Source organism: Gobio gobio (genome assembly GCF_949357685.1).
Source record: "Gobio gobio genome assembly, chromosome: 23".
Taxonomy (NCBI): Eukaryota; Metazoa; Chordata; class Actinopteri; order Cypriniformes; family Gobionidae; genus Gobio; species Gobio gobio.
Genome location: NC_137119.1, coordinates 38,828,045 through 38,844,607, shown reverse-complemented (window position 1 = coordinate 38,844,607; position 16,563 = coordinate 38,828,045). Strand labels below are relative to the sequence as shown.

The window sequence follows — 16,563 nt, the reverse complement described above, 5'->3', positions numbered from 1 at the left end:
ATCTAAAACGTTTGGTACATTCAGTGCTTGACGTTATACGTCAAAGTTTAAATATAAAATACATCCTCCTCCTGAATATCCAGCATCACTTGTCTACTAACCTGCCAGATACAGTGCACACACATGTACATAACATGAAACCCATCTATAAACATTAGTGCGCACCAACATTTACACTTGTCAAACAGTAAAGAACATCATATATTGTCAGATGAACGCGCAGCAAAGACACAAACCAACTCATACATTCCACACATTAAAGGAACACCACTTTTTTTTAATTTTTTTTAAGTGGGCTCATTTTCCAGCTCCCCTAGAGTTAAACAGTTGAGTTTTACCGTTTGCGAATCCATTCAGCCGATCTCGGGGTCTGGCGGTTGCACTTTTAGCATAGCTTAGCATAGATCATTGAATCTGATTAGACCGTTAGCTAGGGTTGGGAACTGAGAACCGGTTCTTATGCAGAACCGAAACTGATTTTTGAAAAATACCAGAACCGCCCGAAATTCCTAAGTTTCGGCTCCGAAAACGGTTCTGGTGAAATGTGTGCGCGAAGCGCTGGAAGCGTATCCTTTAATAGCGAGTGACAGCCAGTGTTGCCAAGTCTGTGGTTTTCCCGCGGAATTGGGCCACTTAAACACTGTTGCCGCGGGCTGTGTTTCATGTCCGCGGGTTGAAGCGACCCCAATTATGTGATATTTAGCCCCGGAAATGCAAATTTTACCGGAGAAGCCCCCCTGAAACGCAATTGGGCTTGTTTTGGGCTAGTTTTGAGTAGCAATTGTGCGGGTTTTGTTGTGAAAACCTGGCAACCCTGGCTCACCTCATCATGAATATTAATTACGTTGCCTGCCGCTTCCAGGAGTGCAACAGTTCAGCACTGAAAGCCCTCGCGCTACACATTTACGGTTTTGCGTCAGATATTTTCTCATTGACCACCAGCATGGCGAAGAGAAAGTCACAAGTATGGATTAATTCCCAAAGAATGAATGATAATGAAGCAAAATGTAACACATGTGAAAAGTTAATAACATGCAAAGGAGGCTGCACTAGCAATTTGACAAAACATTTGCTACAGCACAGAGTGCCACAGGGCTTATACCAGATTTATAGTGAAAGGCCTATATATTTATATATATATATATATATATTTGTCAACCATTGAGTCACCATGGTCTAGGTAAGCGTTTAAGCACAATTACCTTTGTAATGCTGAATTGCAATTTATTATTTACAAGTTCATTGAATAACTGAATTACTATTAAATTAATATACAACTAATTCATAAATATAACTAATAAATATAATAATTACAACTTGGTTTTATTCAGAGACAGAGAGATAAAATGTAATAAGACAATTTCAGAGGTGTTCATTTGAAAAAAAATGTGTTGTTGCAAGAATGGCTTAATTAAAGGGGCTATATGCAACTTTTTCCCCAAAATAAACGTAACAATAGCCTTTTTATTTTACCATTTATGACTCAAACATCTCCTGATGAGCATACTGACACCTTGTCCGCTCACAGTGGGTGCACCTATAAGCCTGTATCCTATTTTTCCTATTTTCTGGCGGGTCGTCTTTTCCGGCGCTGTCTGCGGATGTGACGTCAATCACCGCTGCGAGAGCGAGCAGAAAATAAGAGCAGTTCTGTTTTTTGGCCACAGGTGTCAGTCGCGAGTTTAAATTTCAGAAAAACGCATATAGCCCCTTTAATACTGTAATATATGTACAGTACAGGACTTTTTTGACATTGTGTAAATTAACGTGTAAATTAATTTTAGAGCAAGTAATTTGCTCTGCAGATTTGCGCATTGTGCCTTTTTCCTTTACCACTATTTGTTTAATAATTTTAATGGAACCGGAATCGGAACCGGAATCGTTAGGCGGAACCGGAACCAGAACCGGAAAATTTCTCACGATTCCCAACCCTACCGTTAGCATCTCGCTCAAAAATGACCAAAGAGATTTGATATTTTTCCTATTTAAAACTTGACTCTTCTGTAGTTACATTGTGTACTAAGACCGACGGAAAATGAAAAGTTGCGATTTTCTAGACCGATATGGCTATGAACTATACTCTCATTCCTGTGTAATAATCAAGGAACTTTTTGCCGTACCATGAGTGCAGTGGCGCAATGATATTACACAGCGCCTGAAAATAGGCTAACTTCCATCAACATAACCAACCTGCTTGCACACGGTCTAGAAAATCGCAACTTTTTATTTTCCGTCGGTCTTAGTACACAATGTAACTACAGAAGAGTCAAGTTTTAAATAGGAAAAATATCAAATCTCTTTGGTCATTTTTGAGCGAGATGCTAACGGTAGGGTTGGGAATCGTGAGAAATTTTCCGGTTCTGGTTCCGGTTCCGCCTAACGATTCCGGTTCCATTAAAATTATTAAACAAATAGTGGTACTCTTTGGTACCAAACAAGTACTCTTTGGTTATTTGAGCGAGATGCTAACGGTCTAATCAGATTCAGTGATCTATGCTAAGCTATGCTAAAAGTGCTACCGCCAGACCCCGAGATCAGCTAAATGAATTCGAAAACAGTAAAACTCAACTGTTTAACTCAAGGGGAGTCTAGTTATTAGAGTTAAATTCGCCTATTTTCTAAAAAGTTGAGTGTTCCTTTAACTATTATTGATTTTCCTTCCAAACTTAGTAAACAATTTTTTTCTACTTCGCTTCTACTACCTTAAAACAATATTCCTGTTTTAGTCCAAATTAAGCTCAATCGACAGAACTTGTGACTTAATATCGATAATACCAAAAACAGCCACTTCTCCCTCTTTTTCTTTAAATAAAAAAATGGAGTCACTTTCAATGGAAGTGAATCGCGACAATTAGTAAATGTTACAATATTCAGTTTCAATAGTAGGGGAGAGCGGGGCACAACCTAACGCTTTTTGACTTTCTCAGTTTGTGTACATCCACTTGGGGTTCAGAGTATTTATTTATGTCTAGGACAATTATGTGGTTTTGTTTCATTAATACAGTGTATACTTTTTTCTTGATTTACCCCGAAAGAATGGAAGTGAAATGTGACAACATGCCCCATAGTACATTGTAACATGACCAAATGACAGCTTAAAATGTTACCTGATATAATCAAGAAATAGCCAAGACAAACTAAAATATTTTGTCAGTAAAATACAATTATTAACTTTATATATAATTAACTTTTTTAAATAAAATAATGGCATTTTTTAATCATTAAAAATATACAAATTTTTGAGTTTCACAACAAACACATCGCTAAATACAGCATAGTTAAAAACATAATAATAATGAATAATTTCTGAACATTGATTCTCAGTCATTATTCACCTTGTTCTCATGGTTTCTCAATAGAATTCATAAAAGTATAGAATATAATAGCGTAGTTCTAATAAGGGCTCATTGTGACAACATGCCCCATCTGCGCAACTGGGATTTAACCCCAGCTCGTGTCTTCTGCTGTTAGATCAGCATTAAAGAACGATCTCAACTGTTAAATAACAGATATAACATTAAAATAATATCAGATTTGTGTTATTTTAAATAAACAAACGAGATGAAAAATAAACTTAAGTAAGAAATTTACTTTTGCTATGGTTAAATAAATGTTCAGTGATCTCTTCCAAAGTTTTTTCAACTTTGGCGCAATTTTTTCTCTAAATTATGTTGATATGGCAACGAGTAAATACACTAAGTTTCGTCATCCTGGCATGTGTGGAACGTTTTAAACCATTTGTGTTACAACTAACCCTGCGTTAGGCTGTCCCTAAAGCCACAAAAATTAGTGTAAAAAAACGATTTCTATGCAAAGTTATACCCAATTGTACAACTTTGAATAAAATGTCTGTAAAAACAATGATTTAAACAGTTTGAAAGCTCAAATAATAGACAACTTTTAAGGGAAACATAAAAAACTATAAGCTTCACATTTCTGCATTTAAAATTTACTTTTTGTAACCTCAATTTTTGCTCTTTTTTTATTAAGAAAACATTAGACAAATAAACATTTTTGTTCAAGTTAAGATATAGCAATAACTAAAAGTCACAATGTAATTACACATAAATAAGGGGGAGGAAAAATCCCTCAAAAGTTGCACAACTTGGGTATGAACTTTGAGTGATTAGAGGCACTAAAAAGTGCATTAACACTTGTATAGTTTGTTAAAACGTATGTAAAGCAGATAGACTCCATGAGAGAAAGAGTGGTATTCTGAGTCTTTGAGGGTTTGAATAATAAAAGAGCAGTTCTTGGGTGTCACCACGATCAAGTTTCACTTGGGACCCAAGGGAAGACACACACTGTCCTGTAATCATAAAGCATATTTATGACATTTACACCCCCCACCCACCATTTAACCAGCCACAAGCTCACACAAATAGACATAGATGCACAAAAAACTGACCTGTTCAGCTCCATATGCTTTTGCAAACTCGATAAACTCCTCAATATGGACAAATCCATCTCCGTCCTGATCCAAAGCCTGGAAAACTGCTCGGAGAGGCGACTGCTCCTCGCTTTTATGCACTGTTGTGGAAACTATAGGCACGTTTATCAAATCCACGGGGACCCTCTGGTCATGAAGCGATTTGGCTGGCAGAGAGTCGGAGGCCTTGCACAAATCCAGAGTCATTTCTGCATGTTTGGGAATGTTGGTAGTATCAGGAGTATTTTCCATCAAGGTCAGGTAGGCCTCCTCATCCAGGCTGGCTCCGCAGGGAAAGACATTTCTGTGCAAGGGAGGAGAGCTGGGGGCGACTGAGCTCACTTGTTGCTCTTGGTCTATTGGTGATTGTGTCAGCTGATGGAAATCCTCCTGATGTGTAAACCGAGCGGGAAACCCCGCCTCTCCCTCTCCTGTAGCTTCACGTAATTGGCTGGGAGTCTCTGTAAGATCCGGCCCCACAAGTCCACCTGTCACGGTTAGCTGATCACCTGCACAGGTAAAGGGAGTGGACTCGAAAGAATCAGGATTACTGGCACAATGAAGAATGACTTGACTCGGAGTAGACATTCTGCAATCCGATCCCTCCACTCCCTGTAAAGACATACTTTGAAGTTTCTCTTTGACTTTCAGAGGTGTATTATGACCGTCATGGTGAGTGGTTACATTTTCTCCAGGTGTATCCACCACAATTGCAGTCAAAGGGTCATTCAGTTGGTCTACAAGTGCACTCTCTATTTGTTGAGCGTTAATTTTTTCCTGATGGGCTTCTCTTGTTGCATTCAGTTCTTGATTTACATTTTGCAAGTTGTCCAACTTGCTCACCTCTTGATTTTGATGCAACTCTGAGATCTTTGTGTCTGGGTCCTCTGTGTTACCTGTTGTATCATCCATTGCCTCGTGGTCATCGTCTGGGTTGCCCATTTCCGTATTTGCTATATTATCCTGAACTTCAAGTGCGAGTGCGTCAAGATCAGGTGAGTCTGCATCACATTTTCCCTGTTCTGCTAGCTCAAAGGCATCTGTCGCAGGTGGAATAACAGTGGGCACAGCTTCACAAGAGACGCTGTCTGTTAAGATCTCAAACATCGCGACAGGAATGAGGTCTCCATATCCATCATGGGGCACCTCAGGTAAGGCTTCAGCCTCAGTTTTGTTATCCTCACCTTCTGGTGAGAGCTCAAGTAAGGCATTATGCTCAGGTGTGCAGACCGGTAAGGCTAATGTGGACTCTTGCCCGTCTGTATCGAGCAGGCTATCAGTTGAAGGATCTTCAGCCTGCAAATCTATAAATGGTGTGAGTTCTGTTTTAAATTCAGAAAAATCAGTAGCGGCCTCCTCTCTTACCTCTTCACCAACCGTTTCCAATTGCACGCCAAATGTGCATTCTGTGAATAAATCACGCAACATTTCTTCACAAAGCGTAGGCGATATGCAAGACTCACCTAATGGACTCCTACAGGCCGTCTCTGCTTCAGAGGATAGTTGTGTTGTTTCTATATTAGCGATTGATGTCTCTCGGCTCTGAAGATCATCGTCATGGGTCTCATTACTAAAGTACAGACCTCCAACCAGCAGCTCGGGTAACAACATCTCCACCTCCTCCATTTGAAGGGGTGCACTGGCTTCGTGATATGGCGAGCCAGGTGGTTCCGAAAACGTCGACGGGATGGGCTCATGGGCGGAGGATGGCGGGAAGATGTGTTTAGATGTAAATGGAGGTGTCTGACAAATAAGCGAAGGCTTGGGATTTGAGTTTGCACCCATACACGACACCTCCACAGGAGAAACGGGCAACAAACCTTCAGATTCAAGAGTGAGTGGAGGCAAACTCTGACGGTCTTCATTCTCAAATGTGCTGAACTCACAGTTTGTTAAATGCGTGTCCTCAGGCTTGAGAGGAGTTTCTTGTAATAGTGTTTTGTCAGTCTGAATGGCGGGGTCGGTAATAACCAGCTCACCTGTGTACACATCTAGAGGGTTTAAAGTGGCAGTAACCTTCAGGAAATCAGGCACCTGTTCAGGATGATTGTAAAAGTTGTTTTGATTCTGCATGGGTACGCTAGGACTGGTAGATCTAGAATTAAAACTGATGAGATCTCCATCCACAATTTCCGAACTCCCCTCTCCTTTGAGATCTTGGGAAGGAGTCTTCCATTCGGGATAGACACATTCCAGACCATTTTCCCAGGAATACGTCTGCCCAGAATACTGAGAAGCCCAAAATAAGTCATCGAGGTTTATGGCGCTCTCCTGAAAAATTTCATTAGTTGAATCGCCAACAGAACTGTTATCTTTATCCATAAGGAGAAATCCAAGGGGATTCTGTTCGGATTCCCACTCGGCTTTCCCACTCACCTCCCACTCAGAACACCCCTGAGGGCTGGAGAGAACTTGCTCCATTAAAAAGAAGAGTTCTCTCCTCCGACAAAGAGGAATATTCCAGAAATTCCAATCCTTTGTTATGATCCCGCAAGGTAATGTTCGGAATTCAACAGTAATTGATGGCCTCTTCCAGTATACGCACCAAAAGAAATATCCTTGTCGAGACCCATGCGTAAGCGTCCGCCTCCCTGTAAATGATCAACTACTGTTTACTTTTGCGGACACAAGGATAATGTTTCACTGCACTCCATGTGGGCCGAGATATTTTTTCCAGATATGCAAACCTCTCCATGAAAAAAAAAAGTTGGCTCTTTTCCCCCCGTTTTGCATTCAATTTCACATCTAATCCATTTAACGTAAGACTTCTCAAAGCGTGTTGATCCACATCCAAATCAACACATAATAACAACAGGATTACTGCAGTACTTAAGATTGCTGCCCATAAAAAACTCAGTTCATAATGAAAAATACAATCTTACAATATGTATAAGAGAATACAGGAAATTACATAAAATAGAGAGCTATATAATTACAATGCATATACAAATTTCATGTTAGCCTTCAATTTCCCTAATGTTAAAAAACTTGCCTCACAAGCAAATCATTTATAAGGTTACATTAATGGTACACTAACATGCTTAACACTTCCCTGGAATAACTACTAAGTATTAGAGTCTGGTTATAATGTGTAACGCAATGTAAACAGTTAATCTTATTATGAGGCAGTGTATTTAAATCATTTTACTCCGATAAACAAGCAATTTGATAGAATAAAGCTTAACATATCTGCATTTTTGTATATGTTAATAAAGCACACTATACTTTAAACAGCTGTCAGGCTAAAATAATAATAATTAAAACCCTTAAATGATAGATTGATCTAGCGCGGTTAGCATCAGCATCCTCCACAACTGAGGTAACCCCAATGGCCGACTAGCTGGCCCCCTCTCATTTTAATTTCCAGTTTGAATAAAAGAAGACCCTTATTATGTTTCTGGTCCCCCGTCAGAGTTGATTTAATCCCTTAATTTGGTTTGAAGATGGGTGATTTATTCTTCAGTTTATCCTTCTTAAAAACAGGCCAACATTGAGGTCGAGTCTCGCGAGTCATCCACCTGCGCTTGTTATTAGCCTGTTAGCGGGGATAAAACCAGCTCGCGACCACCGTTAATCCGACAAATCCTTCCGCGGTGATTTATCCGTTGATCTGAAATCCGAGATTTCTCGTGAGGTCTTGTTTTTCTTAGTCGACGAATGATGTTTCAGTTATATCTGTGTGTCTCTCTCATCAGCAGCAATACACAACCTCTGCTGTCTCACTCACATACACACTCACATGTACACACACACACACACACACAACCGACGTCAGCAACACGCATGCGCAGCGCCGGCGCCGCAGTCTACAGCTTTAAACCACAGGCGTCAAGAATCCATTCCTCGCGCAGTTATCTGTGCGTTTGGTTGCTTTGGTGATGATGGAATGTAGATTTACAACGGAATTTTTTTTTGAATGTCACATTCCCGCGCCTCTGTCAACTGACAACTGTGATCCTTTTATTGTAAAAAATACACTGCTGGAGGTAAAACAGTGGCTAATATAATCGAGAGAGTTCGCCCGAATTAAATTAGATAATCGTCTACTTAGAAGAAATGCTTATTTGTTAACCAAACAGTGTTATTTTTCAGTTATTTACTGTGGTTTTTTTGCGCCCCCCTGTGTCAGAACAAAGCCGTTACAGCTAATAACATGAACCGAGAAAGTATTATAAGCATTATATAAGATTTATTATGAAAACTGTTACGTATATAATAATACAATATTTACCTTTTTTCATTAATGTACTGGAGCTGAAAATTAAAAAAAACGCCACTATCTTACATAGTGCTAGAGTAGTTATTCATACCAACATAATACAATTATTATAATTACTAATACTTTGTGGTTAAACATGCTTGAAATATCTGACAACTGCTATGTAATGCACAGTTCAAACACATCTTTCATATCTCACCTCAAAATCAAAAGAAAATTAGAAAATATATTTGCATACATTTTCTCATTGCCATAAATGAGAGAAAAAGAGAAAATTGAAACATTTATAATAGTATTATACATTAATTTAAGCTTAAGATTTAATGATGAGAAAGAGAATTAACTCAAAAAGTATAACATTATGAAAATTAGAATTGGGTTGGAAATGTGCTTGATTTTAATACAGTGTCACAGGTTTTAATGGTCCAAAAAATAGGCTTATTTTTCTTTACGCAGAATATAATTTCTTATTTTTTTCTTTGGTTTTTGAGGGTGAAAAAAAAAATCTGGGAATGTCAACAATTCCCATCATACAGATGTTGCTCTGATCAACTGGTCCATTGCTGTTATTTCATCCTCTTTAGTCGTGTTATTTATCCTTTCTTTTCTCTGCCGACCAAAAACCTAGAAACACAAGGGAAAAGAAGAAGGTTACAATGAGATCTTATATGCCAAGACGTCACCCACAGGTCAATCAATCATACAGTGGCAAAATAATTAGTAGAAAATATAATTGTTTTGCTCACCACATTACATATTTGGAAAAAATAATTGAGGCTTTTAATAATTATTTGAAATGATTTTTATTAATTACTTGAGATCCTTATAACTAGCAAACACAGTGTTCTACCTCACGCACACACACCTGCGTGCGGTGCTGTCTGTTCATAGTTTTGCAGAGCGAGATGAGATAATACCCAGCAGCCGTTCCACGTCATTGGCCGATGTGAGCCACGCCCCTCCGTCGGCGACCAGTATAGTTCCAGTGACGTATGAAGCAGCGCGGCTGGCCAGGAAAAGAACCGAATGTGCAATCTCTGTCTTATTGCCGGCTCTTTGCAATGGGATGCTGCGGAAAGCCCCTGCTGTCTCGGCATGTGAACCACCTGAAAGAAGAGGAGGATAAAATTTCATAGTAAACAAGAAATAAAGACTCTAAAATGTGGCTACACACACACAACTGGTCTTACCCAATCTACGGTATCCCTCTGTTCCAGAGATGGGCCCTGGGGCCACTGTGTTCACCCTCACACCACTGGGGCCCCACTCAACCGCCAAGTGCCTTGTCATGGCATCTACAAACACACATACATGTGCAGATAATTAGTCATTATTATGAACATCTCATATCCTTAATAGTCAGCGTGAAAAAAAACATTGCAACCACCATTATGGGGTCAAAAAAATTATTAAAAATATATGCATGCAGAGCTTGACATAAACACCCGCCAAATGTGGGTGCATTTCAGCAGTGGCGTGTAACGCAGTCGCTCCTCCTAGCTCCTTGGCGGGTTGAAATTTAAATATAATATATACATTTTTCAATTGTAGGCACCTGAAATAACTAAGTGCAATGTAATGTTGTCAAAAATATAGATTTTGATACATATCGATACTGAAATATCTGAAACGCTTCCAATACTCATTTTCCGCAGAATAGATACACAATACCAGCTGCTCTTTCTCGTTCTCTCATCTCTCCGACAGCGAGTTACACATAAACCCGCCTCCCCTCACTCACTCGTTTCATTCGCTTCGGATGAATATTGTTGGAGTTACAGGGATTGAATTTCGGTGTCGCATTGTGCATAAATTTACACATTCCCATTGATTTTGTGCTCACACCCAAAGTGTGCGCACATAAAACCGGTTTTCAGCTCTAAACTGAGTGGTTTTTCACTGCTTATTGCCCTTAAACAATCAAGAACACACAAAATGGTCAAAATGCTGATCTTGGTGAGTATTCATGTAAACACAGTCAGTTCTGTTTTAAGTGAACGTAAACAGTTGAGAAAGAAACATGTGTAACAGTATAATGGATCCGTGTGTCAGGTCTTAAAGTGACAGCAGCCTAATAAACCTGCTGCCAAATTATGAGATATTAAATGTATCTATACGGCAGTTTTTCTCCATGGTATCAATGTCAAAATTGTGGAGAGTGAAAATGCTGAGTGGCAAGTAACTTTGGAAAACCACTAGCCAGTAGTCATTGTGGCTGGTGAGCAAAAAAGTAAATGTCAAGCCCTCTATGAGTGTATGAAACATTCATGATAATAAGACCAGCAACATGAATTAAAATAAATAGTCAAATTGATGTTTTTCTTTCCATTTGTCATGGAACACTGTTACTCACTTAATACTTAAATACTATATAGTCTTCTAACATTTATAAAAGCCATCATATGACTTTATAAAGCAGTCAAACAAACACTTATAACATCAAACAAAAAAAGGACACTGACCATTTGCAGCCTTCGCTGACCCAGCATGCACCTGGAGAGCCTGACCTCTGTAACCCAGTGTGGCGGAAATGTTGACAATGGATCCGCCATGATCCTGAGAGAGAAAAATAAAGCCACAAACTATGAGACACTGACTATAAATCAATGATCGATACAAAGTGAGGTAAAAAGCCCAGACGCCAGATGTTTTGGTAATAAAAACTCTTGGTACTGCAGAGGTCAATGAAACGTACGCGTTTACCTTGAACCATTTGTCATAGACCACTTTACTAGTGTTGAAAGTTCCCATGGTGTCGATCTCCATTACAGTCTTGAAAGCGTTAAATGACAATGATGTAGCTGGGCACAGGAAATTACCTGCAGCATCTGAGAAAGAAATAATAAAAACATACATTAATGATGTATATGTGTGTGTGTGTGTGTGTGTGTGTGTGTGTGTGTGTGTGTGTGTGTGTGTGTGTGTGTGTGTGTGTGTGTGTGTGTGTGTGTGTGTGTGTGTGTGTGTGTGTGTGTGTGTGTGTGTGTGTGTGTGTGTGAGAGCGATAGAGAAAGAGAGCGTGTGTGTGTGTGTCCTGGAAAACCCTACATTATGGGGACAAAATGTCCCCACAAAGAAGGCAAATCCGAAATCCTTGTCCTTGTGGGGATATTTTTTGGTCCTTATAAATCATACTAAGTAATATTATTTGAAAATTATTTGAGAGGTTGGGTTGTGTTTAGGGGTAGGGTAAGGGGATAGAATATACAGTTTGTACAGTATAAAAATAATTATTTCTTTTGAAAAGTCCAGATAAGAAATTAAAACCAGGTGAGTGTGTATGTATTTGTATATATATGTATATGTTTTTTCCTCAATAAAAAAAACAAATCCAAAACAATCACATGCTGATGTTAAGGCATGCATGTATTGAACGTTTTTTTTTTATATGATAGTAATGGAAGAAAATGTCCATATTATAATTATCCTGAATGCTGCATTTAAAGCTGCACCCTGTAAGTTTTGCCTCTTTTTTGCCATCTGTGTTTGAAACCTGCAATTGCAGTTATTTGCTGAATTATCATCTTTATGTGGGTTGTTCATCGGCGGCTCCTCAGTGCGGATGAATCTAATGTTTTGAGGAGTGTGTGTGGCTGTCATTCATCCAGGAACACTGTACTTCAGAATCACAGATTCTACATTTTGGAAGTATGAACAAAATAAGAATTTTCTGAGGAAAATGTCAACAATAAATCGCACTACCAACAATGATTAAATCTAACGATCGCTTAGCTCACATCAAACCGTGTAAAGTATTATTATTGTTATGTATTTGGTGCGCATTAGCGTTACCTGTAGATTTCAATTTCTGTACAGTCTAATCCTTTGCTTTTGACTACGGGTGAATCTCCAGTTGTCACTGATGATTGTCGTTTGGATCTTTCTGGATTACAATCCAACATCAAAATGTTTAATTACTCCAGCTGCTGTGAGAAAAGGCTATAAATGATCCGCACCTGCAGCACCCTAACATGCCATACTACTACTAGCCTTCTTCCACCAGTACCACTCAAATTATAACACATTATTACAAACTTACCATTGTGAATCTGGCTAAGGTAATGAGGTAGTTTTGAACACTGGCTGCTGGTAATGTATTTGCTCAAAACATTTTGCATAATTATTACCTAAATGCAGCTATAAGGATACAATAAAGGATAAATGTAATTTTTCTGGAAAAGGAGATCTGATGTAAGAGTACTAGTAGGCGGCCTACCTACATACAGTGTATTATGTAATCACAATCATAGACTGATAAAGAGAAACTTGGTCAGAGGGTGTTATATCTATCTCAAGATCTCTTTGGTAATACACTGTATGTTTGGGGCATTATATGATTTATTTAATTGTTAAGGCACTGTATCTGACCTCTGACAACTTCTAAGTCAAGCCTTACTGTTAATAAGTATGTCAACACGTCCAAATGCCTTCAATGTTTCATCCACGGCAGCAGTAATCGTCTCTGGTTGACGCACATCCATTGCTATCGGCAAACACCGCCTGCCTGTAGTGTTGGTTAGCTTCTTTGCTGCCTAAAACACACACACACACACACACACACAGATGAATTACTCTTCATCACAGAAATGACATAAATGAGTTATTGAAGATGTGTTGAGACAGTACCTCAGAGAGTTTCTCCAGATTTCTGCTGGCAATGACCGCGTCACAGCCATGCCTGAAGGAATTCAATGAACTGTCAAATGACTTTTACAAGAATATCAGAAAACGTATTCAGATGAATTTGAAGATGCAGGCTTGAGAAGAAAACATGTTTTAACGAAGGTCACAAAGGTTAAAGATCAATATATAAATGTCATGAGTGAAAGTGTCAGGTTCAGTCATAGACAAAGTGTTGACAGTGAGAAACTCACCGCATCAGAACTTCTGCTATTCTAAAGCCAATGCCTGACCCTCCGCCGGTTATAAAGGCCACCTGACCACTGCAAACAGACAATATTTTTCAATAAGTGTCTGTTTATTACGTTTTTATTTGCTATTTACATGGCAAACACAAGGTTAATATCACAATCCATACAATTTTAAAGGTCCCATGGCATGGCATTTTTCTATTATTTTATAATGTTTCCTGAGGTGTACTTATATTGTTAGTATGACTTTTACATCATAAAATGTCATAATTTAGAAATAAAAGGCATTTTTTCTATACTGCTGTTTGCCCTGTGGCTGAATGCCCTGCTTCAAGAGGCGTGTCTACTGTGAGACTTCAGTAAAAACACCCACTGTTGTGATTGGCTGACATCTTTGCATTTTAAATGAGCGGAGGGGGCGTGGTTTAACGAGGTCTACGAGGCACGAGCAGGCACGAGCTGCTGCCAGAGAGACGGATGGACCTGAGTTCACTTCACATCAGTTCTCAGCATGTCTGAACTGTAGTAGTTACAGCATATACTTCAGGTTATTAGTCTATTTCTAGTCGGAGGGGCTGTCACTCATGTCAGAAAGTTATTAACTTTAGTAAATTATGGATCAGCGCTGACTGGAGACGCGAACCGTTTAGAACGATTCAGTCCGATTTGGTGAAGTGATTCGGTTCACTAAAAAGAACTGGTTCAAAAGAAAGATCATTCGCGAACCGGACATCACTAATGTACCAGAGACGGAGCTCAGCGATTGCTAACAAAGTTATTTATAGTAACTACTGAGTTATGAGAGCGCTGTCAGTCAGCGCGAGTTTATTATGTTTGTATCTGAGAGTTTCTGAATAAACACGAGTCCCAGTCACACCGAGTCCGTCTTCATCATCATTACCAACTTTGAAACACATGCAAAGTACCATTACAGCTGTCGAGATGAACGAGTTAAAAGTAAGTGTTGATAATAGCATTATTTTTAAAATAAAATAAAAGCGTCAGTGACGCGCGTTGAGTACACAGCGCAAACAAAGACACAACAGCAGTAATCGAATGTAATCCAGTTTATTGTGGGGCTAGGCTGGCTAGCCCGGAAATGCTCACGCTTACCCCCTTCTGCTTAATCTCACGCCGCGTTTGGTGCCTCCGCTGTGGGCCAGATGCAGTACTGGGGGTCGGGGATGTTGAAGGCCACCGCCCAGTGCAGCCCGAGCTTCGGCGTGTGTGAGGCCGATGTTGAGCAGAAACTCATGACTGCATGCACATTTTAGAACCGATAGACGCGTTGAGGACGTACAAAAACACTGACTCACAAGATAGAAAACACCGTTCTGTCAGGAGAGAGAAGCCGCATTGTGTGCACGAATAATAAATAATTAGCTACACATCAGAAATCACTGATCACAGATCAGAAGGAACTGAAAAAAGACTTCTGTTTTCATTTGTACATCCAAACACTGAGAAACTGCCAGCATTCACTCGTTCACAACCCATGATCTCTCGAGCGTTTGCATGGGCGTGCCAGATTCTCTGGGCGGAGTAAAGGGAGGTTACCGTTCCTGCTTGGACGTCAAACCAGGAGACTTCAGGATTGGCTAGTCTGGCCTGTCATTTTCTCAAAGGCAGAGAGAGACAGCCAGAACTCGGGTTTACACCGATCAACATTTCTATCCACTTGGGGACAATATTCAGGCTAGGGGAACTCATATTAATGTTGAAAAACCTCATAAAATGAAAATTTCACGCCATGGGACCTTTAATTATTATATAAGATATTACAACTTGACAAAGTATACATTCGGTGACACATTCTGAAATATTCATGTAAACATGTTTATGACTAAAAGCGTTTTCCAGCAGTATCATAAAAAATGCAGTTCAACAGAATGTGTTTTCAATCACACAATACGAATTATAATAAAAAGTTTGGAAACATTAAGGTTTTTTTAATCTCACCAAGGCTGCATTTATTTAATCAAAAATACAGTAAAAATAGTAATACTATGAAATATTACTACAATTTAAAATAACTTGTTTCTCTTTTATAAGTTTTGTTTTTTTATTATTACCAATATTGAAAAGTTTTAGCTGCATTTTCTTTTTCTGGAAATCATGTTACACTGCCATTCAAAAGTTTGGGGTAAGATAAAAAAAAAAAAATGCAAACTTTAATTTAGCAAAGGCACTTTATTGATTAAAAAGACACTTATAAAACTAATAAATATTACAAAAAAAGTTATATTTGTAATAAATGCTGTTCTATTCTATTCAAAGAATTCTGAAAATATGACCGGTACTGTGTATATTATGTAAACACATACAAATAAATGCATTTATTAATGGTATACCAATCAGAAGGCACTCTACCCATTGCACAGACAGTCTTTGAGCAATGTAGGGATTTCCAAAGCAAAAATGAAATCTCAAAGGTGTGTATTGAGCTTACATGAGCAGATCAGGGCTGTAGATGTGTGTGTATGTTCTCATACACTCATCAGTCTCGATGTCCTCTGGCGATTTATTGACCAGCTGAGGTTTCTCTGCCATGATGCTTCTAAATAACCACATAAAGCAATACAAAAAAACACACAAAAAAAACTTTTGCTCACGCTGCTTGTAAATAACCGTTGAATCCACATCTACTACAAGTACAAGATATGATTTTGCAACCGCCGAAAAAGTCACAACAAAGCGTGAAATAAACTTCAGAGTTACATTACCCAAAATGTGAATCCGTAAGCACGTGCGATCAGCTCCCACGTAGTTTATGAACTTTATGCAACTGTTTTCATTCTGCACGGACTTCTGTACCTGACGAGATGCGTGACGTCAAACTAGGGTGACAACGCACGGCATTATGGGAAATGTAGTCCAAATGTTCCCAGCGGTAGCCGTTTTGTCAAGTGTAAACAACCATAAATGCTCTCCTGAAGGACTCATCGATTTAGGAATAAACATGGCGTACGATCTTTGAGATTAAACCTCATAAAAGCACTGAATATTATCGTGGTAACATGGATCTTTTATGATACTTTTTTGTT

At 39.0% G+C, this 16,563-nt stretch overlaps 2 protein-coding genes across 5 annotated transcripts in view; both read right to left on the bottom strand.

The window, feature by feature from the left end:
- rab11fip3 (RAB11 family interacting protein 3 (class II)) overlaps positions 1 to 8,166 on the bottom strand; it is a 52,186-nt gene extending 44,020 nt beyond the window's left edge. For both annotated transcript variants that reach the window (XM_079806647.1, XM_079806648.1), the window contains exon 1: positions 4,409 to 8,166. In XM_079806647.1, the coding sequence (XP_079662773.1) occupies positions 4,409 to 6,850 (2,442 nt within the window). In that variant the 5' untranslated portion in view covers positions 6,851 to 8,166. The remainder of the gene's footprint in view (positions 1 to 4,408) is intronic.
- Positions 8,167 to 8,599: 433 nt separating this feature from the next.
- On the bottom strand, positions 8,600 to 16,363 carry decr2 (2,4-dienoyl CoA reductase 2, peroxisomal). Of its 3 annotated transcripts, none has more exons than XM_079805842.1 (10): positions 16,243 to 16,363; positions 15,969 to 16,076; positions 13,523 to 13,591; positions 13,275 to 13,326; positions 13,045 to 13,180; positions 11,352 to 11,476; positions 11,111 to 11,204; positions 9,839 to 9,943; positions 9,514 to 9,754; positions 8,600 to 9,272 (listed from the first exon to the last, which is right to left on the bottom strand). In XM_079805842.1, the coding sequence occupies exons 2-9, from the start codon at positions 16,067 to 16,069 to the stop codon at positions 9,534 to 9,536; spliced, it is 903 nt and encodes a 300-aa protein (XP_079661968.1). In that variant the 5' UTR covers positions 16,070 to 16,076; positions 16,243 to 16,363; the 3' UTR covers positions 8,600 to 9,272; positions 9,514 to 9,533. The 3 variants fall into 3 exon arrangements, with proteins under 3 accessions (XP_079661968.1, XP_079661969.1, XP_079661967.1); XM_079805843.1 differs by having other exon boundaries at positions 8,601 to 9,272; positions 9,499 to 9,754; XM_079805841.1 differs by having other exon boundaries at positions 8,601 to 9,272; positions 9,566 to 9,754.
- Positions 16,364 to 16,563: the final 200 nt, after the last annotated feature.

What these genes read in the sequence shown, in the direction of transcription:
- decr2 (XM_079805841.1), bottom strand. Translation starts at nt 16,069, where the DNA reads ATGGCAGAGAAACCTCAGCTGGTCAATAAATCGCCAGAGGACATCGAG. An exon ending in TACAGCCCTGATCTGCTCAT is followed by an intron (nt 13,592 to 15,968) that starts GTAAGCTCAATA and finishes GTCTGTTTGCAG; the next exon opens with TGGTCAGGTGGCCTTTATAA. An exon ending in TGACGTGGAACGGCTGCTGG is followed by an intron (nt 9,273 to 9,565) that starts GTATTATCTCAT and finishes TTGTGTTTCTAG; the next exon opens with GTTTTTGGTCGGCAGAGAAA.